Here is a 26843-nt window from a genome sequence, read left to right on the forward strand (position 1 = left end):
AATCTAATGAAATAAATGATTTTTCTTTCTTTTTAGCTTTAGCTTACTATGTCTTGTTTAAGAAAACCTCCCTTTGCTAAGATTCTAAACCTATTTGTCTATGTTTCTTCTAATACTTCAGTCATTTTGCTATTACCAAGCTCAAGAGGATGAACTGAAAAGTTCAGAAGTTTTGGATTTTGACCAAAATTATAAAACTAGAAACAATGAAGCTCGGATCTAGATTGATATATATCTACATATAATCAAAGCCAATGCAACAATTTCACATCACCTTCCTGAAGAACAAATTAAAGTCTGAGAGAAGTAAAGTGAAATATACAGATGTCTAATAATGATAAAATTGGGGATAAATGCACATCTTTGCACTGAGAATACATAAATGACTAACATACAAAAGATTCATTATCACCCTCAGAAAACCAGCACAATCTCCTCCACCCATAGAAACTGCAGCCAAAGGGCTAGAGCAACTAGAGATCTAAATACTACTGAGCAACTACTAGGTGTCAACTACTGTGACATACAGGTCCAACTACTCTTCATTCATTTATTCATTCATTCCTCCATTCCAGCAAAAAAATATATATACTCTGAACACCTAATGTGTTCCAGGCAGTGATCCTGAGCTCCACACCCTCATGTTTGTCCTTTGCTAGATTCCTCTACACAGATGTTCTCCAAATTCCTATAGCTTTGCTTACTCAAAACCAACCTCTACATTCACAATGTACCTTAGATTATTATAGCCATTCAGGTCATATGCCTTCTTCTATCGGCTACCAGAAAGTGAGCTCTCTTGGGTAAGATATATATCTGATGCACCTCTTGTGTCGTCCAAAGCACAGAGTCTAAGGACCCTGGTGGTAGAGGCATTCTCTTACTTTTTTGTGTGATCAGTGGCTTAACTTTCTCTCATGCAAACTACAATGTGATATTTTTAAGGGTGGGCAAGAATGAATAACAAATGAACGACAGGGAGGAAAGGAACAAACATCTTATATCTTTATCAAACCCAATCTTCCTAAGTGATTTTCCCACTTTGTTGAGGTCACTATTTATTCTCACATTCATCAGTTGCCACTGGCATTACACGATCTTGATTATTCTCTCTTCTTTTAACATCTATTATAAGCTGTCAAATCTTGCTTCAACTACAACTTTATCCAAATCTTTTCTGTTTTCTCTGCCACCACTTTGCTTTCAGGCTCACTGTCTCTTGCAAAAAGCTATTATAAATGATCTCCAACAGGGGCTCCCCACCCTAATCCATATGACACCCACTGCTGCCATGTAAACTTTCCTGATTCATAATCTCATTCTGTCAATCTTTGCTTGAAACCTTCAAAGGCTCCCTATGATCCATGGGATTCATTTCAGACTCTCAGCTGGACATCAAGGCTCTATAGAATATCCTATCCACATTTTGATTATAATTTCCCACTGCTATCCTACCGACACTTTCTCCTCCTCCCACCCACTCCTCAATCAAACAGGATTACATGTCTTTCATTAAATACACCTTGCATTTCCAGCTCCATCACTTCTGCCTGGGACAACCTTACACTTGCTCTTTTGTGAAATAGGTCCTGACACCCAAATAGCCAAGATCTCTGCCTCCTTTGATATCAGCCGCACTTTGTAATGCCTTCTTAGAATCAATTTTGCTTGTTTGATTTATGTATTTACTTATGTATTTAATCCTGTTTTATTCATAGTCATTTGGTATTTAACTTGTTTACTACCATGAGGCACCTTCAGGTAAGGGTCAGTGGTTTCCTTATTTTGTATTTTTCTGCAGTCTAGTACAGAGCCTTGTACCTAGAAGCAATTAATAAAATATTTGTGGGAACTGAACTGTTCTCTAAACTTTGCTGTAAGCTCATTGAGGACAGTGACTTTAAGTATTGCTAAGCCTCTTGATACAAATAAGGGCCTTGTATGTAATAGGTGATCAAAACATATTTGTTTAAATAACTTTGTAGTTCCCAAGAAAGATTTTTCAAAATATGTGAATACTAGCATTAACCTAAATGACTCATTTAGAAACTTCTCACCAGTTAACATAAAAAAAGGGGAAAGGAACGATGACTCTAACATTCTTTTCCTTTCGTTTTATATGATAATACCTAACTCTTACTAGGTGTTTATCATATGCCAGGTTTTGTACTCCAGGTCTTATAATGTTCATCTTATGTAGTTCTCACCACAGCCCCAGGAGGCACTCTTTCCCCACTTGATGGGCAGGAGGGGCAGAGAAGTGAAGTAACTTGACCCCACCGTGAGCAAGTGGCAGAGCTGAGATTTGAACCCAGGCAGTTTTCTGTCTCTAGAGCCCACAACTGTCACCATCATGCCACACTATCTGGATTGAGTTTGCTGAGCCTCTTAATTTTAACAGTTTGAGTAAAAAGAAGAAAAGAAAAAAAAAACCCTTCTAAAAATACCAAAACAAGGGATCCCTGGGTGGCGCAGCGGTTTGGTGCCTGCCTTTGGCCCAGGGCGCGATCTGGAGACCCGGGATCGAATCCCACATCGGGCTCCCGGTGCATGGAGCCTGCTTCTCCCTCTGCCTGTGTCTCTGCCTCTCTCTCTCTCTCTCACTGTGTGCCTATCATAAATAAATAAAAAAATAAAATAAAATAAATAAAAATTTAAAAATACCAAAACAAGAACTTCTTGTCTTTTAGATTATTTTAATGGATGGAAAAATAAAGAATTGTTAAACCTATTTCATCCACCTCAATGTAAGCTTCAAATTTAGGAGGCTATTAGTTTTCTCAAACAACATGCATAGTTGATTATGTATCCCAAAGGATGGGTCAGATGACAAAGATAATATACTATCAGATAAATGAAAAATCACTTCATTTTGGAAAGCTGTGTAGAAATCTCAGAATCAAAGATAATCACTTACTCCCCAACCTCCAGGCAAGTCTGCACATACTTTAAAAATGCCTGTTGGTGGTCTGGACTGATTGGTTGGCAGAAAAGGGGAGTGGGGCTGTCACAGATAGTCTAAGAGTAAAATAAAACAAAACAACAACAACAACAAAAAACCCCAAACCAGAAATTTCTCTCTTTTTGAATTTTTATTCAGTCTGCAAAGAAAAGCACTAGTGCCAGTTCTGGCCAAGTTCTGGAAAAGAATATACTGGCACTGAGGAGTTGAGAGACTGAGAAATTAGAAAGAAGGTAAAAGGTGTATCAGCTTTAAATATGATGAGGGCAAATTGAAGAAAAACTCACATGCTGTAAGATACAGGATTTCAGAGATATAAGTATGCAAAGTAGGGATAGATTCTATTTTTAGATCCAAGGAACAGCCACTACTAGCCTGAACACCAGTGTTTCTTTAGTTTCCAATGGAAATATTAAAGATGAGATTTATAACTCAAGCTGAAATTACACCAAGCAAGGACAAAGTCTGATTTTCAGTAAAATGAAGTAGAAAAATACCAACTGATGCTTCAACTCCTTGGGCCTTCTATTTATCTATTCAAAGTTAAAAAAAATTGATGTAAAAAATTGGATCATAGGAACTCCCACTACTAGTCATAGATGTTGTTTTCTAGATTTAAGTGCTAATGTTAAAATATACCATAGGTGATCTCTGAGACTCAAGCAACACCTTAAATCTAAGTCCCATTTATAAAGCAATATTTTATGACAGAGTATTTTCACTCTTTTACAATGATCTAAAATAGTCAGTTGCTGGTCACTTCAGTGTTTCAAAGTATAGTTCAGACGTTCGGAAAAGAACAGAGGAGAATGAATTAGTCCATTATGTTCATTAATGTATCATGGAAAATGACAGCCTGAAACTCATGAGCACTGGCCAACTCCCTCTGCTGTAGCAGAAATCATAAAAACAAAAACAAAGCACATAATGGAAAAAAAAGAGTTTAAGTCAGGTGAAAACACTTTATGACGTTTCAAGCTTCTTAAAAATACATCCACTCAAATGTGAAAGCATAGCAAATAATTAATCCCAAAATAAGATATAAAAACAATTTTGCTTGCACACAACTGAATAAATGCACATTCTTAATGGTCTGTAACGTCTTTTAAGAAATCAGCTAATATGGCATTAACTAAATGTTTTCATAGAGATGGAACATTAAGGTGTAATATGCATACTGATTCATATGAAACAAAGGGCTTCCTAACTTTCTGTTTCAGATCATTGCTATTCTCACATTCACTCAGAAGCCTCAATCCCTTTAACACTGTGAATGTGAAGTAGGGACTATTTTTATAGAGATCTAACTTAAAAGTGCATCATTTTCCTCTCAAAGGCAACTTTATCAACAACACTCCATGAAGAGTAATGAAGCTTAGCTGTTCATTCTAACTGGGTAAGAAGAGTTAAAAACGTGGAGAAAAAGAAAAAAATATATTGGTTTCCCCCCCCACACCATAAATCTCAATACTCCTTCATGCTTTCTACTTTAAATTTAACCATTTTAAGATGTTAATAATTTTGCAATATTTCCCCCTGGAGCATTCTCTATCAAGATTAAAGAGGGGCTTATTCAGAAACAAACAGGATACAGGAATGAGCATGCCGCTTCCAGGCAAGCTATGAATAGCAATAGCATTTTCAAGAAATCTTGTGCCAATGTGTAAGTTACAGTTTAAACATGCAGTGCAGATTTTATTACAATTGTCACCAGTGTCACCAAAATTCATTGTTATTTGAGAAATTCAATTCTTACCAAGTTTTCTTGGTTCCTGGCTGCTATTTTCTGCTCCTCTTCTGCCCCATTTTTCATGTATTTGACCTCTTCCACCGGTTTGATCCTATACTCATCTGAGCACCAAAAAAAGAAAAGACATTTTATAACTTTTTCACAATGGTAGAAAACTGTCAGTGAAAAAAATCCAATAGCATCATCAGTTGGAGCCTTTTCCCTGCAGCCTTTATCTGTGGTTCATTTGAAACAATCTGGAATATGTTTAACCAGCCTTTTTTTAGGAGGTGCTCTCCTCTGCCCACTGGGAAGAGCTCAGCACCATGAAGGCAGCTAATGAATGTGGCATTGCCTGGTCCTTTCACAGAAAGCAAATGGTGGCAGAGGCAACACAGGTCATCCCTCTCTAAAGACTATCTGGAATCTATACATACCAAGGCATACCACATAATGGTCTAAGGAAGTTTTTCTCCATGAGAACACTAGTTCAAAATGCCTCTGGCAGCAACTTTCAGCAGTATGTTCACACCTTAATTTCCCTCTTTTGGAAAAACAAGGTATTGTTTACAATTAAAGAGTTTAGTTGATCAAAAAATAGATACAAACAATAGGGAATTAAAATTTTCCTATTTGTGATCCCCATATTAAATGTGGAATAGTCTGCATTTACTTCATATGCTAACACACACACACCACACACACTTCAATCTCTGTAAAGTCACATGCATGAAGAGCCACAGTATCTAATGGATCTAATAGATATATCCCTCGAGGTAATGGGATCTAGACTTCATAACAGCCAGAGAGAGAGAGAGAGAGTACAGTAAATCTCAGTATCAATACACATCACAGGACGAACTCTGGAGAATGTGTAGCACAAGCTCCTCTCCAGGGTAGCAGTTTGGTAATGACGATGATGTTTTCGTCAGAGTCCTGTCAACAGGTAATGACTTGGGAGCCCAAAGGTCCAAATAGGTGTGACTTCATCCCATCTTGTTGGGAAAAAAAATCACTGAAATTGTGCAAGTGGAAAATTTCACCCATCAACACATTGACAGCTGCCTAGTATATGGCATGGAATAATGCCTATGCTGGTCTACCTGAAAGACGCTTATCGCTAAGAAAGTGTGTATTTCAGTTCAGGAAGTTGTAATGTATTTTCTTACTGCTTGTGATGAATTTGGTACAATGACTAAGTATATAACTTCCTGCCTTATTATTTATAATACTATTTTCTATCTAGTTTCAGGTTTCTCATACTACCCCTTAACACACTACCCCCAAAGATGTTAGCTAAAGTAACATCTTGCCAAGTAATTATACTGTTCAAATATTTTTCAAAATCATCCTTATGAAAGTAGTACATGAAAGCATGTATCTGAATGAGACTCCATGTTCATGGCTAAGCCAATTGTTTTTTCCACCTGACAATTCAAGGTAGTTATTGATTCTACTTCTTTCTAAAGAAATTAGAAAGACCGGTGTGAGGATACAGTAATGAGCCCTTCAGGAATACCGAGTCCTAAATGTTAATCAGTGGACTCGGATCCGCAATCGCAACACACAAGAATTTCACATTCCAATTTAGTAGTAAGAGGAAAAAAATGAAAGTAAATTAACAAAACAGACACATTTAATTAAGGATTACTTACTCAGAAGTTAGAAAAGCACTTGTTAATTACCAAAAGAAAAAAAAAAGGACATTGACAAATTATGCCTTCAGTACAATTACGCAGAGATAAAAATAAAGGTAAAAAATGAAAGAGATAACCTCTCTAATGTCAGTTTGGGACATTAATATTTGTAAAACATAGTTCATTTGGATAAATACTAACATTTCACTTGACTAAATTGTGATCTTAATTACTTATGATTTCTGATTATTTAAATATAAATCTTACACACACACACACACAAAAGTTTTTAAACATAATTTTGGTGGATTTCTATGACTGTAGGATCCTAGTCCTCAGATGAGATGAGGAAAGCACATTTTAGGACCTAAGGAGAACCTTCTGAAAGATGGTACTTTGCCCACTGCACAGCAAAGGATTTGTCCTAGAGAAGATTCATCCTTGCCTCGCCCCATCCTCTCCATCCACCGAGGCACAGCCCACTGTCTCTGGGCAGTCTAGCAATAGTCAGTCTTCATTTGCTTTTTTTACCCTCCAGGAACACAACTGAATTGAAAGTAATAGACAAACTATTAATATTTTTCCTACTATTTTTCTTCAATGAAATGGGAAAGCCGCTGGCAACTTGACTTTCAAAGCAGTATTATCCCAAACACAGGCTTTTTTTTAAACATCAAGGCAGAATCATCACCAGTTCAGAAAGAGAATAGGTTTTAGTGTGTCATTAACAACCATGGCTGGCTGGACAATGCAGGATACAAAGAAAGAAAAAACAAACAGGCACAACTACAAAGCCAGGCCTATCATTATTACTTACACAACACATTGAATAAAATCCGTTGTGGTATAAAACAAAGAAAGCCAGCAAGACCCTTAGATAAAACCACAATTCGTACAAAGGAAATACTTAAAAAATGGTCTGTTAAATTTCTCAAAGGCTGGTGCTAGGATTGAAGATGTCCATCTGGAAACAGACAACTCATCAACAAATGTGTCACACATTTCCATGGCGATGCAGCCGTCAGGAACGGCACCCGCCAACAAGCCTCTGTGCAGACGAATGGAGCATTTCGGGTTCTGACAGTGAAACAGCCAGACAAAAATCCAGTTTTCCTTTTGTTTAAGGCACAGGGGAATCAATGTGGGACTCTGGACCCCCTTAATCAAGCCCCACACTGGAGGCAATTAGCACAGCCACCGATATAAGCCGGCGAATCCTGGCAGCAGAACAATGTGCCAACTTGATTAAGAGGAGGGAGAAGCAGGACCATCTTCCTCTGGCTCCCTCACACCTGTTCACAATTTTTCTTTTCTTCCTGTTGATCTTGTCAGGTGGCCTATTAAAATGCACGTCAGGAACAGTAGGCTGACACCCCATTCCAAATCTGCTCCCCCTTCTCTCTATGTAAACAGTCGCAAGCTGTGCTAGTCAAAATAGATCTGGGGTAAGAGCAATGCGTTGGTGATATTTTTAGCATTTTATTCCCCAGCTTACATCAGAGGGGGGCTGGATTGTTTCTGTGGTGGCTCCATCATGCAGACACACAGTTTCCCACCAAACCTCTGGGCTTCATTTTGATGTATTGTAATATATATATATATATTATATTGCAATATATATATATATATTGGATATATGTGTTGTATACATATATAATCTTACGTTTTTAGAACTTGGAAGAAATTAGTTGGCTGCACATACTTTAGGTAGTACGGACTCACCCCATTTTCTGGATCCTGTCAATTCTTCTATTATCAACAACTCACTGGCCCTATCTCAGTTTTCCTAAGCTTTGCTGCTATAAGGTTACCTTTATAATCAATGGCACTGGCTTTAAAATGGGCCAGTTGGATGGAGGTAAGTGCTGGCATGAGTTTATAATGCCAGAATTATTTTTTTTTTTTAAAGTTAACAGCTTTCACAAATGTATTCAGTAGATAGGGAAGGAAGAAAAGCAGAATGCTATATATGCTACTCTCTCTGGTAAAAAGGGATCTTACAGTTATTCGCTAAAATGGTGAAATTTGCATCTACTTTCATACCTTCTTACCCAGTGTTTTTCTGATCAATGACATATATGTGATAAAAATTTTTTCCAAGGCTGTTCCAATCTCAAGAATTTTGTGCTAATGTCCTCATATTAAAAATGTCCAACATTGGGGGGCACCTGGGTGGCTCAGTGGTTGGGCATCTGCCTTTGGCTCAGGTCATGATCCAGGGTCCTGGGGTCAAGTCCTGCATTGGGCTCCCCACAAGGAGTCTGCTTCTCCCTCTGTCTATGTCTCTGCCTCTCTGTGTGTCCCTCATGAATAAATAAAATCTTAAAAATGTCCAACATCTTGACACCTTTATTAAATGCTCTTGATTGCCTCTTTATCCAGAATTTGCATGAAGATTCTTTGGTAGACAATTATGATATGCTCCGGAAATATGCGAGCTTGGGAAAGGCATTACAAGAAGTATTTACAAACATAAGCCATTGAAAAGAAAAAACTATACTAAGCTTATGGCATACACTTGTTCCTCTTGGGTGCCTTCCTTTGAACATCCTGTCTCCCAAGCTAACTAAATTTGAGCCTTAATATTCTGAATACAAATTCTTGCCTAGGATCTTTATTTCCTTACTTGGCAGGAGTTTTTCAAGAAGTAAATATTCATAATGGCTAAAAGCTTGGCCTGTAGAGCTGGAATACCTAACCATATGACCTTGGACAAGTTGCTTATCCTTTCTGTGCCCTGATTTCTTCACTGGTAAAATGAGAATATCTATGGTACATAATCTCACACACAGAGTCACCTGAATTAATACATGAAAACAGCGCCTAGTCTATAGTATATGTTCAATAAATGTTAGCTGCTGCTTTAGAAAGCTCTGCTAGTTCTACAGGGAATATTATTCCTAATGTACAAAATCCATCAGGATATAAAAAGAAAAGGGATAACATAAACATCAGTAATTAACCAAAATTGTTAATTAACTACATTAACAAATGAGAAGAGGAAGTGAGAAGGGGATTTATCATCCATAATAAGCCTTTAATATTTTTTTGGCCATGCACATAGATTACTTTAATCAAAATACTAACTCAAGTACTGTATTACTTTAGTTAGAATGATTTTAAAATAATAAACAGCTTCTATAACTAAGAAAAGTGACCATTATTTAAGTGAAACCAGGGGTACAACAAAATGATGTTCCTCTATCTTTCTTTATATCCTTACTCAATAACTGCTATTTGCACAGCCTAGGTGTAGCCTACCTTGAGGGTCAAGAGTGAACAAGTGAGGGCCAATTCAGAAGAGGCAGGAATATAAAAAATAGTGAAAGGGATTAAAGGGGAAAGGAGAGAAAATGAGTGGGAAATATCAGTGAGGGTGACAGATCATGAGAGACTCCTAACTCTGGGAAATGAACAAGGGGTAGTGGAAGGGAGGTGGGCGGGGGGCTGGGGTGACTGGGTGATGGGCACTGAGGGGGCACTTGACAGGATGAGCACTGGGTGTTACACTGTATGTTGGCAAATCAAACTCCAATAAAAGAATATACAAAAAAAAAAAAATCTTTGACAGAAAAAAAAGAGGCAGAATGACTGTTCTAGAGCAAGAAGAGTAGAGGCAGCTCTAAATGAATGAATGAATGAATGAATGAATGAACAAACAAACAAACAAACAAATAAATAAATAGAAAATGCAATTACGGAAGGAAAACCCTTTTCTGGAAGGGCAAAGAGGCAGGACTCTCTGAAGCTCCAAACCAAAGATGGGTAGATGGTCAGTTGCATTGGGAAATTGTGGCTTCTCACTCTGGAAGACTCCAGCTCATCCATCAGCTGTTTCTGCTTCCAATGGTTTCATTCAACAAATAGCATTTAATATTTGCTGTCTGCTAAGTAAGCCCTGGTCTTTCTCAGGGACTCATCAGGAACAGTTCATTATGTAGACTGTGTGCCTGCACTGTTACTCCAAGTGTCTGGCACACAGGAGGAGTTTAATAAAGCCTTTTTCCAAAAAAAGGAAGAAAGCAGAGAGCTGACTTTAGTTCATATATGAATCAGTATTTCTCCTTATCCATGAGTGCTTCAGTCCTGTTTGTTTCGGGGGGTCCTTTTTTTTCTTTTTCTTGCTAGATTCTCCAAGGAATAAAAAGCATCTCTAAAAGAAAAAAAAAAAATCCCATTCTTTGCAAATCTTTTTTGCATACAAATGCAATGGGTGTGAAAATGCTCTTTTCAAGTCCATCTTTGGTCTATGGATGCCCTCAAATTGACATTCTCAGCTGAACTATACAGGCACACCACAGAGATAATGTGGGTTCAGTTCCAGACCGCTGTAATAAAGCAAACATCGCAATAAAGTGAGTCAAATAAATGTTTTGGTTTCCCACTAGGTATAGATTGTTTACACTATATTGCCGTCTATTAAGTATGCAATAGCATTATAGCTAAAAAAAATCCAACACAGATATCTTAATCGAAAAATACTTTATTGCTACCTGTAACATTTTCTGCTAAGCTCAAGGAGTAGCATGGAAGTAACAAGACTTTTCAATTTTAGAAATGATTAAGGAAGAGTAAGTTTAGATCACTTGCCAAAATAGCAATCAATATATTTCCTACAATTTGACTTCTAGGGCCCTAACGTAAAGAAACTGGATCCCAAAGATTACAGGTGAGGTCCATATTCAGGTGGAGATCAAAGAAGTCCATCTGGAAGACCAAAAGTGACAAATCTGGACTGAACAAAGTTTTTTTTTTTTTTAAGGGGTTATTTTGTGGGTGCCTGGGTGGCTCAGTTGTTAAGCATCTGCCTTGGGGTGGTCATGATCTCAGGGTCCTGCAATCAAGCCCCTGTGATCGAGCCCCACACTGGGCTCTCTGCTCATCAGGGAGTCTGCTTCTCCCTCTCCCTCTGCTCCTCCCCCTGCTCATTCTCTCTCTTGCTCACTCTCAAATAAATTAATTTAATTAAATTAAAATAAATAAAAGGGTTATTTTGAAGATTATGATTCTGACTTTGAAGGCACTACAGTGACTGGCAGTGAGTGGAAGGAATCACATGTAAAATTCCTTAAATATTTAGTGACTTTTAAAAAATAATAAATAAAAATAAAAATACTTTATTGCTAAAAAATGCTATCATCTGAGCTTTTTAGCAAGTCATAATCTTTTTATTAGTGAACCTGGATGTTGATGGTTGGTGACTGATCAGGGTGGGGGTTGCTGAACTCTGAGGTGGCTCAAGCAATTTCTTAAAATAAGACAGCAGTGAAGACTGCATATCAACTGAATCATCCTTTGGAGAACAATTTCTCTATAGCACGCAATGCTGTTTGACAGCATTTTAACCACAGGAGAACTTTCAAAACGGGAGTCAATTTCTCCAACCTTGCCATTGCTTTATCAACTAAGGTTATATAATATTCTATCTATCTATCTATCTATCTATCTATCTATCTATCTATCTATCTATCTTTTAACATTTCAAGAGTCTTCATAGCATCTTCACCAGGAGTAGATTCCATCTCAAGAAACCACTTTCTTTGCTTATCCATAAGAAGCAGCTCCTCATCCACTCAAGTCTGACCATGAGTTTGAAGCAATTCAGTCCCATCCTCTGGTTCCATTTCTAATTCTCATTATCTTGCTATTTCTACTACATCTGCAGTTACTTCATCCTCTGAAGTTTTAAGCCCCACTAAGTCATCCATGAGGGTTAAAATCACTTCTTCAAACTTCTGTTTGTGTTGGTGTTTGGACTTCTTCCCATGAATCATGAATGTTCTTAATGGCATCTAGTATGGGGAATCCTTTCCAGAAGGCTTTCAACTTATTTTTTCCAGATCCATCAGAAAAATTACCAATCTATGGCAATTATAGCCTTACAAAATGTATTCCTTAAATAAGAAGACCTGAAAGTCAAAATTATTCTTTGTTCCACAGACTGCAGAGTAGATGTTGTGTTAGCTGGCATAAAAACAACATTTCATCTCATTTTATGTCTCCATTAGAGCTCCTGGGTGAGCAGGTGTATTGCTAATGAGTGGTAATATTTTGGGGGAAAAAAAAAACACTTTTTTTTTTTTCCTGAGCAGATCTCAACAATGGGCTTAAAGTACTCAGTAAACCATGTTGTAAACAGATGTGCTGTCATCCAAGATTTGCTGTTCCATTTCTAGAGCACGGGCTGAGTGTATTTAGCATAGTTCAGAAGAGCCGAGGATTTTCAGAATGGGAAATGAGCATTGGCTTCAACTTCAAGTCACCAGCTGCATGATCCCCTAACAAGAGAGTGAGCCTGTCCTTGGAAGCTTTGAAGCCAGGCACTGACTTCTCCTCTCTAGCTATGAATGTCCTGGGTGGCATCCAGAAGGCTGTCACATCTATATTAGAAATTGTTTAGCGTAGCCACCTTCATTATCACAGCTAGGTCTTCTGGATGACTTGCTGCAGCTTTAGTATCAGCACCTGTTGCCTCACCTTGCACTTTTATGTTACAGAGATGGTTTCTCTCCTTAAACCTCATGCACTAACTTCTGCTAGCTTCCAACTTTTCTTCTGCAGCTCCCTGAGCCTTCATAGAATGGAAGAGAGATAGAGCCTTGCTCTGGATTAGGCTCTGGCTTAAGAGAAAGTTATGGCTAGTCTGATCTTCTATGCAAACCACTCAAACTTTCGCCATCTCAGCAATAAGGTTGCTTCACTCTCTTATTGTTTGTATGTTCACTGGAACATAGCACTTTTAACATCTTTCAAGAACTTTTCCTTCACATTCACAATGTGGCTATTTGGTGCAACAGGCCTAGCTTTAGGCCTATCTTGGCTTTTGACATGCCTTCCTCCCTAAACTCAAGTATTTTTAGCTTTTAATTTCAAGTGAGAGATGTGTGACTCTTCCTTTCACTTGAAGACTTAGAGGCCATTGTTGGGATATCCACTGCCCTCTTTCAATATAGTGTCTCGGGGGTTAGAGAGGCCCAAGGAGAAGGAGAGAGATAGGGGAACGCCCGGTCAATGAAGCAGTCAGAACACACACAACATTTACCAATAACATCCCCATCATACATGGGTGCAGCTTGTGGTGCCCCAAACAATTACAAATAGTAACATCAAAGACCCCTGATCACAGATCATCATACTATTGATAAGCATAATACTAGTGAAAAGGTTTGAAATTTTGAGAGAATTACCAAAATGTGACACAGAGACATGAAATAAGCAAATGTTGGAAAAATGGTACAGACAGACTTGCTCAATGCAGGGTTGCCACAAAACCTTTGATTTGTTTTAAAAAAAAAAAAAAAGGGCAGCATCTGCGAAGTGCAATAAAGGAGAGCACAATAAAATGAAGTATGCCTGTATAGCTGGGCTATGCTTTTGAACTTGTCTCATCTCTCCTATCATGCTCATCTTAAAATAAATTTTGTGTTTCTTATTTTGGCAGCAATAGGTCAGTGCCTGATATCCGCTGGATTGAACAGAATTTTGTTACGGAGGCATTAAAGAGCAGACAATGGTGAAAGCTTCGATGACTACAGCATATGTAACCCTGGTTCACGTCTAAACTCTCCTCATCTTGAAAGCTTGTATGGAGAACTGCAATGTTCTGGGTTCTGTGACAAGCAATACAGGGGTTATGGAGGAGGCTGGGAGTGCCCAAGGAAAACCAACTGTCTGGAGGGGAAGGCTCATGCTCTGAGCACCCCTCCGCTATCTGGAGCACATTCCTCCACACACACAGACTGACCACATTCCACTCGGACACTGCCTACACTGCTAATTCTAAAGCTGGAACAATCTTAGACAAAGCAGAGACTTGTTTGAAGGAGCTCACAGACGATTATCAATTCTTTGAGTCAGGCAGGCCCTTAGTGATTAATTACTGTACCTTGCTTGGTAGAAAGTGATTTCGCCCTTTCCAATGTAATAGTTATTATTAAGCAATTTCTAGGGTAATTATAAACTGCCCATTCTAAATGTTTTGAACATTTCAAAACAGGGCTTTGGTACATTTTAATATAAAACACTCTTGGTTTTTTTTAGAATATGCCTCAAATCAACCTAATAAAGGAAAAGTGATTTCAAATTGAGATTGTTTGATACATTTTAATAATCTAAAAATAGAAGTTGTTCAAAAATAACAAGCAAGAAAATTACACTTTTAGACTTCATATGTGTAGAGATTAGACACAGAGAGGTCTGGCCCGGGGGGGTTTCTACTAGAGGAAGTATGAAGATTGTACATATCCCCCATTATCTCAAAATCCCAAAATGTTAATGTCACAAAGACAGCAATTCTCCTATGCCTATTGCATCCTTATTCTCTAGTGAAAACTAATGCTTGCTTGTATTTGAAAACCAGAGAGAAAAGGCCTTGGGGGGTGCTGGCTCCATTTAGTCTTGCTTCAGTGGTGTGAAACTCACTTCAGCACCCCCTCGTCCATAAAGGGCACTATCCTTTTCAAAAATATGCAAGGAATTGAAACATGGAAGTGGGTACCTATATATTTATTTTAATTTGATGTTTCATAATTTACTAATGACATTGAGTGCTTTTTCCATGTGCTGATATCATTCATTTGCACTTCCGTCTACATGAAGCATCTCTTTATATCCTTTGCCCTTTTTTTTCTTATTGGAATTGTAGCGTTATTCTTACTGCCTGCTATGACCTCTCGGTAAACTACACCAATTTATGGACACACTTCTGGGCAAAAAACACCTTTTGAGCTCAGTTTGGACATGAGAAAGTGGAAGGAACTAGCTGCTTTCTATCTTTGAGTCAAGTGCTGGGTTATCCTGTGTTGCTTTTCTGTGTTTCTTTCCTTCTTTCCTTCAGCAATATTTACTGGGCACCTACTATCTGCCAAAGAACATAGCACTCAGTCCTGGGGTTATGTCTAGGAGGAGGAGGAAGCAGTCCCTGTTCTGAAGGAGCTCACAGCCTCCTCTGGGAGAGTGGGTGAGGAAGGATACAAGAAGGTAAGGAAGTAGAGTACACAGTGTCTACAGCTATGAGAAGTGCATGTATGTGGTTGTTGTGACAAAAAGGAGATAAAAAGGAGAAACCCCCCCTCCTATGCAAGGCAGAAGCCTTAGAGGAGGTGATAGATCTCAGTGGAGTCCTAAGGAGCATAGTGTGTGTGGGAAGGACAAATTCAGGCAATGAGCCAGTTAGTTCAGAGGCCAGTGAGACTATGGCAAATGGGAACTATAAGTAATTAAATATGGCCGACATGAAGAATTCTAGGATGGGCACAGAGATGTGAAGAGAAGAGTTGATAGGACCAGTCCAGGAAGATCTGATATGCAAGTCCCACTGAAGAGTCAGGCTCTATTCTGAATTGATGTGGACTCCCTCACCAGTGCCCAGCATTGAAGCCATCATTTATGTCAACTGTCTGTCCTTTGGACTGTCCTAAACCTCTCTCCTAGAGAGATCCCAACCATTTTAATCCAAGGCTTTCTGTTTTTCTCTGAAAGAAGGTGTGGCAAAGGAAGAATGAATGTATATCTTGAGATGGATCAGTTGGTTGAGGAAGGTTAGGAAGAACACGTAAATAAGAGCCAGAGAGATAATTCACAAAAAGTCTCAAGAGAGTGGAATCTGGGCAGCCCGGGTGGCTCAGCAGTTTAGCACCTGCCTTCGGCCCAGGGCGTGATCCTGGAGACCTGGGATCAAGTCTCACATCGGGCTCCCTGCATGGAGCCTGCTTCTCCCTTTGCCTGTGTCTCTGCCTCTTTCTCTCTCTGTGTGTCTCTCATGAATAAATAAAATCTTAAAAAAAAAAAAAAAAAAAAGAGTCTATCCTGGATTCAGCTGAAGGGGAGCTGATGGGGCACTGGTGGGTATGGAGCTTAAGATGCCACATATGCTGGAATGTGTTTCCTGTCTCTTTCAATAGGAGGACGTGTTTCCTGTCTCCCCCAACATCTTTCTTTCTGGGGATGGGGAAGTATTGCAACAGTAGAGTAGAATAGGGAATGGTTGAGATGGGGATGTATAAACTCTTCTAGGGGCAAAAAAGAATGCCACTGAGTCTGATGCCAGCTCCTTTCCCTTCCATAGGACAAGAACAGATTACCAGACAACGGATGACTCCAGATGGAGCACTGGTTTCAAAGGCCTTTCTTTTCCAGACCTGCCTTTGTGACTTCCTAGCTGTGTGCCATGGAAGCAGGGTACCTCTCTTAATGAACTACATGTGCTGAGATATGTGCATAGGGTGCTTATGGTCTCTTAGCATTCTTAGGTCTTGCCCATGTCTTCGAGAGGACAAGAGGAGAGGCGCCCACAGATGTAAGGATGAGAGGGTGATAAAGCCTCTCTTACTATAGCACCCTTAATAATTAACACTCGACCTGCAGGCCTCATTCCCGAATCATTTAATCATTTCTGAGGCCAGACAACATATTTCCTTCGTTCATATGGGGTTCATTATTCAGTGACCAGGGAACTATTATCCAGTCATTAAGAGCCCCTGGACATTCATCTTCTGACAAGCTCCCACAAAAGACACACAACCAAATCCAAGTCCAGCCCGGATTCCTTTATCAATGCACACCGAGGCTTTCATATAGGAAGGGGGTTTGATTTCTACATCATGCAGTGACAATTTCCAATCAAGAAACAGAATGAGTGGTTGATGAAGATTCAGAGCCGCTTTTAGAGAGAAGGGCATGCATGGTTGTTCTGATAGCACTTTATCAGGTTTCTTAAGAGCCCTGCTCTGACTCTTCTGTAATGCTAGTTCTCCACCCACTGCTGCACTGCTGGGACTCCTGAAAAGTTGGAGGCTAGCTAATTCCTCTCTGCTATTCTTAGTGGGCCTCCTGTTAGACTAGATGAGCATTCATGATAAGAGCCTGCCCAATCATCTATCCTCTCTCCTGCTTTGATTTAATCCTCACGTCAGCTCTATGAGGCAGGAATTATACCCCCTTTCTACAGATGCAGAGATTAGCTTTCACTGCCTGGTCAAGTGGCAATGCTGGTTCAAATCCAGGTTGGTCTCAGTTGGGGCAAGCCTTCTTAACCACCAAGTCAGTTATTATTTACGGGTTGTTGTTGTTGTTGTTGTTTAACCACAAAGCACAGTAAATAACTACTTTGATAGATGATATATGAATGTATGAATGGATTCAGAAAGGATTTGGACAAATCTATGAATCACAGGGATATGAATAAAAGTTACAAAGACATCTAACCTTCTTGGAAAGTAACATCAGGAAACTACAAGTCTCTCCCTTGTCAGGAAACTTTATCCATGAGAGAATGCATCCCTGTATTCTTTCAGTGAGGGATTCATATCCAAAGTAAATGCTACATGAAAACTTCTGTTAAAATGGTGATTTGGCCACTGCTGCATTTATGAAAAGAAAACTGAGTTTTTCTCCAATATATAGTGATTACTGCAATGTCTTTACAAAAACTTGTTTTTTGAGAGATAATTTTAAGGCCTCTGCTATACTACTACAACTTTGGTATATGATCATGAAGACCTAGCAATAAATCAAGGATCTCTTCCTTCACTGAAATAAGGAGAAGGAAGAGGGAAGGGACGAGGGGGAAGGAGAAGAGGAGGAGGAGATGGCATAAGAGAGGAAGAAAGGAGAGCTATCATTTATAAGAGCCATTTTAATGTTCCAGATCCAGTTCTGAAAACCTGACATATGACAACTCATTTAATACTCACAAGGCGGGCACCTGGGTGGCTCACGCCATAATCCTGGGGTCCTGGGTTGCAGTCCTGCATTGGGTTCCCCACAGGGAGCCTGCTTCTTCCTCTGCCTATGTTTCTACCCCACTCTCTGTGTCTCTCATGAATAAATAAATAAAATATTTTTAAAAAATACTCACAAGGGCTCTCTGAAGTAGAACCATTGATGTCTCCCTCATACTGAAAAGGAAACTGAGGCACAGAGCATTCACTCATTTAGCTGTACCACCTAGTGAGTGGTAGGCTGGGGCTAGGCCTTGACCCCAGGTGGTCTAACCCAGACCCATGCTCTCACTCAACTTTCCCACAAATGTACAGTAAAGTGAATTTCTGAAAAAAAGGGAAATTCTTTTTGTATACATAACTATTACATATTTCCACAAAAGGTCCCCTCTGCCTGAATGGAAGTCACTCTTAAGATAAGCCTTTTCCAGCCAGTCATTAAGACCTAAAGTAACACAAACAGTACACTGTTAGGGTAAACTATAAGGCAGTAACAAATATTTCTGAAGAGATAACTAACAGATTGGCTCACATGCCCTCCTTTGTATATGCAGTTGATAAAATTCCACTCATCTCAGAAGGGCCTGAAATGTGAGTTGTTTTCCTAAGGCTGGCGGTTAATTCCTGCTGATTCATTTGCAGTCAGTTAGTTCCTCACTAAGTCCAAGATCAATGGTCATGAATTTGCGGTATAGCTCTTCAGAATGAGGAATTTGAAAGTCCATTCCAGAAACTCTCCCCCATTTATTGTGGCTGTCACAGCCATCTCAGACATTGAACAATTTGTCCAACGGGTGTGTGTGTGCATATGTGTGTGTGTTTAAGGAAGAAGTACATTTTCATGTCCATTTGACTTAATTCTTTTGATTGGGTCCTGACTGCTAAAGAAAAGATTTGCAGATAATAACCAGAGACTTGTATTAGCACTCAAGCCTCCTAGCACCCCACTGCCAAGCCACCTCACTGATGAGCTGCATGAGGCCAGACCAGCTTGTATGATTTTGTGCTGCTGCCTGGCGAAGGGGTGAGGTCAGTGGTGGAGCTGCAGCAGGCTGGATTGACACTAGGAAGGAGAGGGCTAACTAGACGAGAAGAATTGTTAATGCCAGCCACTGAAAACCTCAGGTGGGCTCAGCTAGAAGGGAAAGTTTTGTGGAAGATGAGACAGAGAAAGAGGGAGATTTCTGAGGGGGGTTAAAGGAAGACAAAGTCACCAGAGTGACAGAGCTAGAGATTCATGGGAGTAGACTTCAGTATGTTGTGCTGTGTTCATGAATGCCAATGCCTTGTGATTCTTTGAGATTATTCACTTAAAAATCTTTAAAAAAGATTTTATTTATTTATTCTTGAGGGACAGAGAGAGAGGCAGAGACATAGGCAGAGGGAGAAGGAAGCTCCCCACAGGGAGCCTGATGCAAGATTTGATTCTAGGACCCCTGGTTCACGACCCAAGCCAAAGGCAGATGTTCTACTGCTGGGCCACCCGGGTGTCCCTCACTAAAAAATTAAATTGTTTTTTCAATGATCTTCAATGTTTTCTCTAATATGTCTCTGGACTGAAGCTGGCTTTCAGAGGCCTGCCTTAATCTGGGTTAGACAACCACAAGCGGCAGCAAAATCATTAAGAAAAATTGAGGGAGACTGGATAGGGTCATTTTCAGTTAAAGTAAATGCCCAAGTTGCTAAGTACGGCCACTGAATTTTGAAAATGGAAAAACACAGCTAAAATACAATTTGTGATAAAACAGGGGAGCCTCTCTACTTACAAAAAATATTCATGACCTGACTTTCACTGCACAGAAAAAGAAAAGAAATGCCCACACTAGTGAAGAAAGGTCCCAGAGTGTTAGGGAGAGTGCTTGTCCACATGCGCACGGAGCACAGACCAGGCCTCTCGGGCTCTCTCCTTTGGACAGGTCTGTATCTCTTCTCACAAGAGCCTCATTCTCGTAAAACAAAAGATCATTTCCAGTTGCTCTGCATCCCAAGCCATCTTCTGAGATGAAAGTGTCCTCTGATGGAGACAGGGGGTAGCTCTTTAGGAATAATGTGTCTGGGTCAGAGGGACAGCATGCTCCGGGAGAGTTTCACGGGGAGCGGTACAGTAAATAACACAATGTCTTCCACAACCTGTTCAGTCCAAACAAGCCTCTCTCAGTAACTCATTCTGCTAAACTGGTTTGTAAAGGAACAGTGGCCGTTTTGATTATCTTTTGGAGAGAGGGGATGAGGATTCATTCATAAGGGCATCTGAGTGGTTCAGTTCAATTTGAGTCCACTACGTTGTGTGACGGTTGCCAGGCAGGTTCTGTGGTGAGAGTCTGAGGATGGAGCTGATGGAGGGGAGGGGTGGTCCTCAGGGACTCTCACTCACCATCTATATGTGAGTTATTTAAATATAGATTAGAATCACAAAACTTTTTTTTTTAAGATTATTTATTTATTCATGAGAGACAGAGAGAGAGGCAGAGACACAGGCAGAGGGAGAAGCAGGCTCCATGCAGGGAGCCTGACATGGGACTCGATCCCAGGTCTCCAGGATCAGGCCCTGGTCTGAAGGCGGCACTAAACCGCTGAGCCACGGGGGCTGCCCTAGAATCACAAAACTTCTTAAAGCTAACTGTGCTTCCTCAAGAGGGATGTAGAGTGGCAAATAAAACAAAACAAAACACAAAACCCTGCTGTATTATCTGACACATGTTAGGAGGGCAATTATCAAAAGGACAAGAAATAGTGAGTGTTAATGAGGATGTGGGAAAAAAGAGAACTCTCATGCACTGTTGGCGGGAATGTTAACTGGTGTAGCCACTACGAAAAGCAGTATGGAGGTTCCTCAAAAAATTAAAAATACAACTCCCATATGATGATCTAGCATTCCCACTTCTGGGTATATAGATCTAAAGGAAAGGAAATCAGAATCTTGAAGAGATGGCTGTACCCCCACGTTGACTGGAGCTCTGTTCAAAATAGCCAAGATATGGAAACAACCTAAATGTTCATCGACAAAGTAATGGACATTAATAATAAAGAAAATGATAAAGAAAATGTAGTACGTACGTACACACACACACACACACACACACACTGGAATATTACTCAGTTGTGAAAAAGAAGGAAATCCTATCATTTGTGATGACCTGGATGGATCTTGAGGGCATTATGCTAAGTGAAATAAGTCAGAGAAAGTCAAATATGTCTGATATCATTTATAATGTACACTCTAAAAATGTTAAACTCATAGAAATAGAGTAGAATGGTGGTCGTCAGTAGCTGGGGATGAGGGAAAAGGGGATATGTCGGTCAAAGTCGTACTCTTTCAGTCATAAGATAAATAAGTTCTAGGACTGTAATGTACAGAATGTAATGTACAGACCACAATTAACAATACTGTATTATATACTTGAAAGTTGCTAAGAGAGTAAATCTTAAGTGTTCTCATTACCTATACAAAAAAGGGTAATTATGTGAGGTCATACACATGTTAACTGACCTTAGCTACTTTGATATATATAAGTGTATCAAATCATCACATTGTAAACCTTAGATTTATTTTTTTTATTTTTTTTTAAACCTTAGATTTATACAATGTTACAAGCCAATTACACATAAATAATGCTGAGAAAAGTCGTGAAAAAAAAATAACTGCTGTAATTTCTAAGACTTTGTAGGATTTAAATCAGACGCTTTTAACACATAGGGAAATATGAAAGGCCCACACATTCCTATACAAACAGGTCAAAGGAGAATTTGGGAGGACAGCTCATAGAGAGGCACAAAATAGTCACAGTTCCTTAGCATATCTCCTGTACCACTTTCTCTCAGCTACCCTTCTGAGCTGTTCCTTGTACTCAAAGGCCTAAGTTAGGTAAAATCTCAGATTTCAAAGATTTTCAAGTATAATACATGCACTGGACATGGTTCAAAATTTCATTTACTTTGGGTTACATCTGCAGCAGCACATATAGTGCAAAGAGGCCTTGCACCCAATCAAGGGGTAATTATGGGTCCACTGCCTTTTACATCTCCTCTATCTCAGTTTCCAGAAACAACCTCTATCACCATTTGGGGCAACCATTCCCTATGAAATGAGCTACATCCCCCATTCTAAGATATGGGTTTCAGGTCTTGAAATCCCTCTTGTGCTAGGACTTCAGATCTCCCCTTACGTGGGGATGGCCTAGAGGTTATTCACTTCTCTTCTCAGGATGCTCTATGGGTAGACCTGGCTTTGGCTTACCCAACCTATTCTAATCACCCCTTCCTGACCTATTCCCTTTTCTACCCTTTTTCCAGCCATCTAATCTCCTCTTCCATTTTCGATCAACACCTCTTCTCCCCACAATCTATGGAGGCAAGTCAAGCCCACTCCCACCCCTCAGCCCAACTTTCTGCAAAAAGTGGAATTTACACATTTGCCGTACCTTTTCATGAGCGACTTTTTTCTTCTGTAAGATTCTGCTGAGCACAAAAGAGTATCTTTTGTGGAGTACCTCAAAAAACATAGATGTTGTAATATGGTGAGGGAGGTAGTGGCGGGGTTGGGGGGTGGTGGCAGACAGGACAATGAGTAAGGGTACTGATGCTATTCTTTCCTTGAAAGGTAAAAATGCACACTGGAAAAGAGAGTCACAAAGGGAAATTATCTGGGGGCTTGGTTTGCCTCCACAGAAATGTTTTATTTGTGTGTATCGGGTCTCACGTCTCATTGGATGTGGCTCCTATCCTGAGGAGATGTAAAAGATAACTGAGTTGGGATGCTGCATATATTTGCAACCACAGCTCAGGGCAGGTCAAGGAAAGAAGAAACTGGAGCTCAGAGTTGCATGAGGAACAAAGACTTCAGGAATAGAGGTTGGTGTTAGGGGTTGGGGGAGAGACAGCAATCAAAGGAAGGGAGGTGAGACCTCACATGTGCCTCCTTAGGTATCTGTGGCCTTCAACCAACTTGTTAAAGATGAAAAAAATATGCCGTGTCTGAAGATCCCTTCACAATTAGGCTGAGTGAAATGAAACATGGCGGTTTTTAGAGGATCAGATGAAATGCTCAAGAGAAGAAGCACCTTACACCAGGAGGTTGTGGAGTCACAAAGTGATTTCTCTTTACCTGGACCATGCTCCATACCTACGTACAGCCTAGCACCATAAACTAGAGAACAGAGCCAAGTCATTTTATATTTATTATAGCTCTGTCTTGAAAACGTCTTTACTTGCACAATACCATGTTGCTAAGCCTCAGAATGCAGTCTTGCTGCAGAACCTATAAACCTGGCATCCCCACGAACCACTTAAGGGGAGGAGCCTCTATTGGTACATAATTCCACCCACCATTCCCCACTCCTTCACTGAGAAACCTGCGGATGAGATGTGCTCTAACGAAGGCCTTATTTAATCATCCCCTGTACATACCCAGAACTTGCCCACATCACTGCCTCCACTGACACCTCCCCCTAGTCAGACCACCATCATCTCTTGCCTGACTCCTCTCTCACCATCACCTGCTTCCCCTCTTGCTGTGTACAGTCTATGTTCCCTCCACGGCAACCAGATTAAGCCTTTAGATTAAAAACCAGAGTCAGACTACATCACTCCCTAACTCCCTCAACCCTCTGCTGGTATCTATTACATTTAGAATAGAATCTGGAGTTTATACCTGAGTTACAGAGCAACATACAGTGAGTTTACCACCCACCACACTCCTGGCATAAGGACCTCATCAGACTTTTCCCTGGAATCCACCAGCAGGCTCACCTCTCAGGGATTTGGCCCTGCAGTCTATCTGCCTGAAACACTCTGTTCCTGGGTATTCTCAAGACTTTTGTTCCCTAACTTCAGATTTCTGCTCAAAAAGATCAACTACTCAGACAAACCTTCTCTGACCTGCATTTATGCATTTAAAATAGCCACCATCACCCAACTACCCTATCCCTCCACCCACCTCTCCTCTAGCAACCCTCGGTTTGTTTCTTAGAGTTAAGGGGCTCTCGTGGTTTTCTCCCACTCTGATGACTTTCCATTCAGTGCTCCCTGACTTCCCCTATGATCCTCTGTGCTGTTTCTCATATTCCACAGATGAGTGAAACCATATGATAATTGGCTTTTTCCGATTGACTTATTTCACTCAGCATAATATCCTCTAGTTTCATCCACGTCAATGATGAGCACTGGGTATTATATGCAACTGGGAAATTATTGAACACCACATCTGAAATTAATGATGTACTATATGTTGGCTAATTGAATTTAAATTAAAAAGTAAAACAAAACAAAATAGCCATGCGTCACTCTCTCCTTCTATTTTTTCCATTGCACAGATCCCCATCTGACTGTGTATCATCTGTCTCTCTGCTTAGTGTTTGTGTCACTCCCTGGGATGTGGGCCAGATGAGGGGACTTACGGGTTACATCCCCTAGTAAAAGCCAGTTTATAGCAATTGCTCAGTAAATATCTCCGAAATGAATAACGTGATTTTCAGAGTTCTATAAGAGCTAAAAGCATATTGTTTTTCATTTCAACAGTTTCCAATTTAGCAACTGCATTAGGGGAAACAGCCAAGGAACAAAGGAGGAAAGCCATGGTCAAAACTCAAGTTCTAAACACATTTTTTTTTTTAGATTTATTTATTTATTTGAGAGGAAGAGAGAGAGCACAAATGGGGGGCAGGGGCAGAAGGAGAGGGTTCAAATCCAGAATCCTATGATCATAACCTGAACTGACGGCAGACACTTAACCAACTTAGCCAACTAGGCGCCCCAAGGTCTAAACACTTTTAAATAAAGTAACTTCTTGAGTGAAAGAAGGCAACTGGAAGTAAAAGATTAATGAAAAATATTACATTAAAATGTCGATATAATAAATGCCAAACTGTTGGGTACAACATTAAAAATAAAATCTTATTTCATATCTAATTTGATGATACCTTCTTTGGTCAAAGATCAAAATCAACAGTGATGTTTATACAGTGAAGCATGGGTGCGTACAGCTAGAAGAGAATTTAAAAATTTTTTTAAAGTTTTTATTTATTTATGATAGTCACACAGAGAGAGAGAGAGAGAGAGGCAGAGACATAGGCTGAGGGAGAAGCAGGCTCCATGCACCGGGAGCCCGACGTGGGATTCGATCCCGGGTCTCCAGGATCGTGCCCTGGGCCAAAGGCAGGCGCTAAACCGCTGTGCCACCCAGAGATCCCATAAACCAATCTTCTTTTTTTTTTTTAAAGGTTTTTATTTTACTTATTCATAGAGATGCAGAGAGAGAGAGAGAGAGGCAGAGACACAGGCAGACGGAGAAGCAGGCTCCATGAGGAGAGCCTGACGTGGGACTCGATCCCGGGTCTCCAGAATCACGCCCTGGGCTGCAGGCGGCGCTAAACCTCTGCGCCACCGAGGCTGCCCATTGTTTCTAATTTTTTAAAAAAATTATCACAAAGCAGTCGACACCTTGGTCAACTATGGACCATAAAGCTGGTAGCTGTGAACACTACCAACTCCATCATTTTTCTTTAAAAAAAAAATCATCATATAAATCTTTGCAATGACCCCATGGCTTCAGAGAAACCAAGTCCAGAGTTGTGTAACCACTGTGTGGGGAAGTAGGTAAAGTGGAACCTTGATCATTAGTGCCCAGCACGCCCATAGTGATCACCTAAGTTCAACATATTCACTCCCAAGATGGAGAAAGAAGCTCACAGGTCACTTTGTAGCAATTACTCCACAGGAGAATCTAAATGCACACAAGGTCCCCAGCCACTAAGTCGGCAGCTCCTCTAAAGCCTGGGTTTACTAGGCTACAGCCATTTGTTTCATTTGTTTGGTTGAATGAAACCTCATGCAGTATGTGGCTCACTATGCTAAAATAAGTTACTACTGTGAAGAATTACTTATAGTAGAAAATTTGAGAAGAACGGAGAACTCACATAGGATGAGGATGGCTCAACTTGAAGCTGGTAATCTGTCAACCCTCACATTAACCTCATTTCTCCTCTTAAAAAAAATAAAAGCAAAAACCAGTATGCTATTTATTTACTTATTCATTCATTCATTTCAGAGGGAGAGAGAGTGTGCAAGCAGAGGGGAGGAGCAAAGAGAGGGGAAGAAAGAGAATCTTAAGCAGACTCTGTGCTGAGCGTGAAGCCTGATGCAGGGCTCGATCTCATAACCTGAGATCATGACTTGAGCCAAAATGAAGAATTGGATGCCTACTCACTGAGTCCCCCAGACTCCCTTTATTTCCTTTCTTTATACTTTGAAAGGAAAAGGCCTATTTGCTATAAACAAACTTTCAACTGATTCTCAGGGGGTTTTTTGGTGGGGTTTTTTTTTAAGAGTTTTTTTTTTTTAGAGAGAGAGAGAGTAAGAGAGATCACAGGAGAGGGAGACAGAGGAGCAGACTCTACACTGAGCAGGGGGCCTGATGAGGGGCTCAATCCCGAGACCCTGGGATCATGACCTGAGCCAAAGGCAGATGCTTCACCATCTGAGCCACCCATGTGCCCCCGATTCTCAGGTCTTAAGCAAAAGTCTGGGTGCAGGGCTGAAAGCAGAATGAAACTACTGTTTAACCAGTGAACTGTGAATTAAGGAAAGTTAGCTCCTTTTTTCAGAGCACTGAAATTCACTGTGATGGTTCATGATGGTGAAGTTGTCACTGAGACATGGAGGGACCAAACTCTGCTGTCAATAACCATTCTTAAGCCTCTAAAAATGAGGGGAAGTACTTATATGCATGCTAATATTCTCAGTGGCAACAGCTATATGAAATACAGAACTTTCTCCAAAAAAGCCAGCATCTTCAGCAT

The 26843-nt window shown here is 40.1% G+C and overlaps 1 protein-coding gene across 2 annotated transcripts in view; it reads right to left on the reverse strand.

The window, feature by feature from the left end:
• The window catches only part of C6H1orf21 (chromosome 6 C1orf21 homolog), a 225066-nt gene that overhangs the window by 106046 nt on the left and 92177 nt on the right, over positions 1-26843 (reverse strand). For both annotated transcript variants that reach the window (XM_077901955.1, XM_077901956.1), the window contains exon 3: positions 4719-4813. In XM_077901955.1, the coding sequence (XP_077758081.1) occupies positions 4719-4813 (95 nt within the window). The remainder of the gene's footprint in view (positions 1-4718; positions 4814-26843) is intronic.

Source organism: Canis aureus, chromosome 6 (assembly GCF_053574225.1).
Source record: "Canis aureus isolate CA01 chromosome 6, VMU_Caureus_v.1.0, whole genome shotgun sequence".
Lineage (NCBI taxonomy): Eukaryota > Metazoa > Chordata > Mammalia > Carnivora > Canidae > Canis > Canis aureus.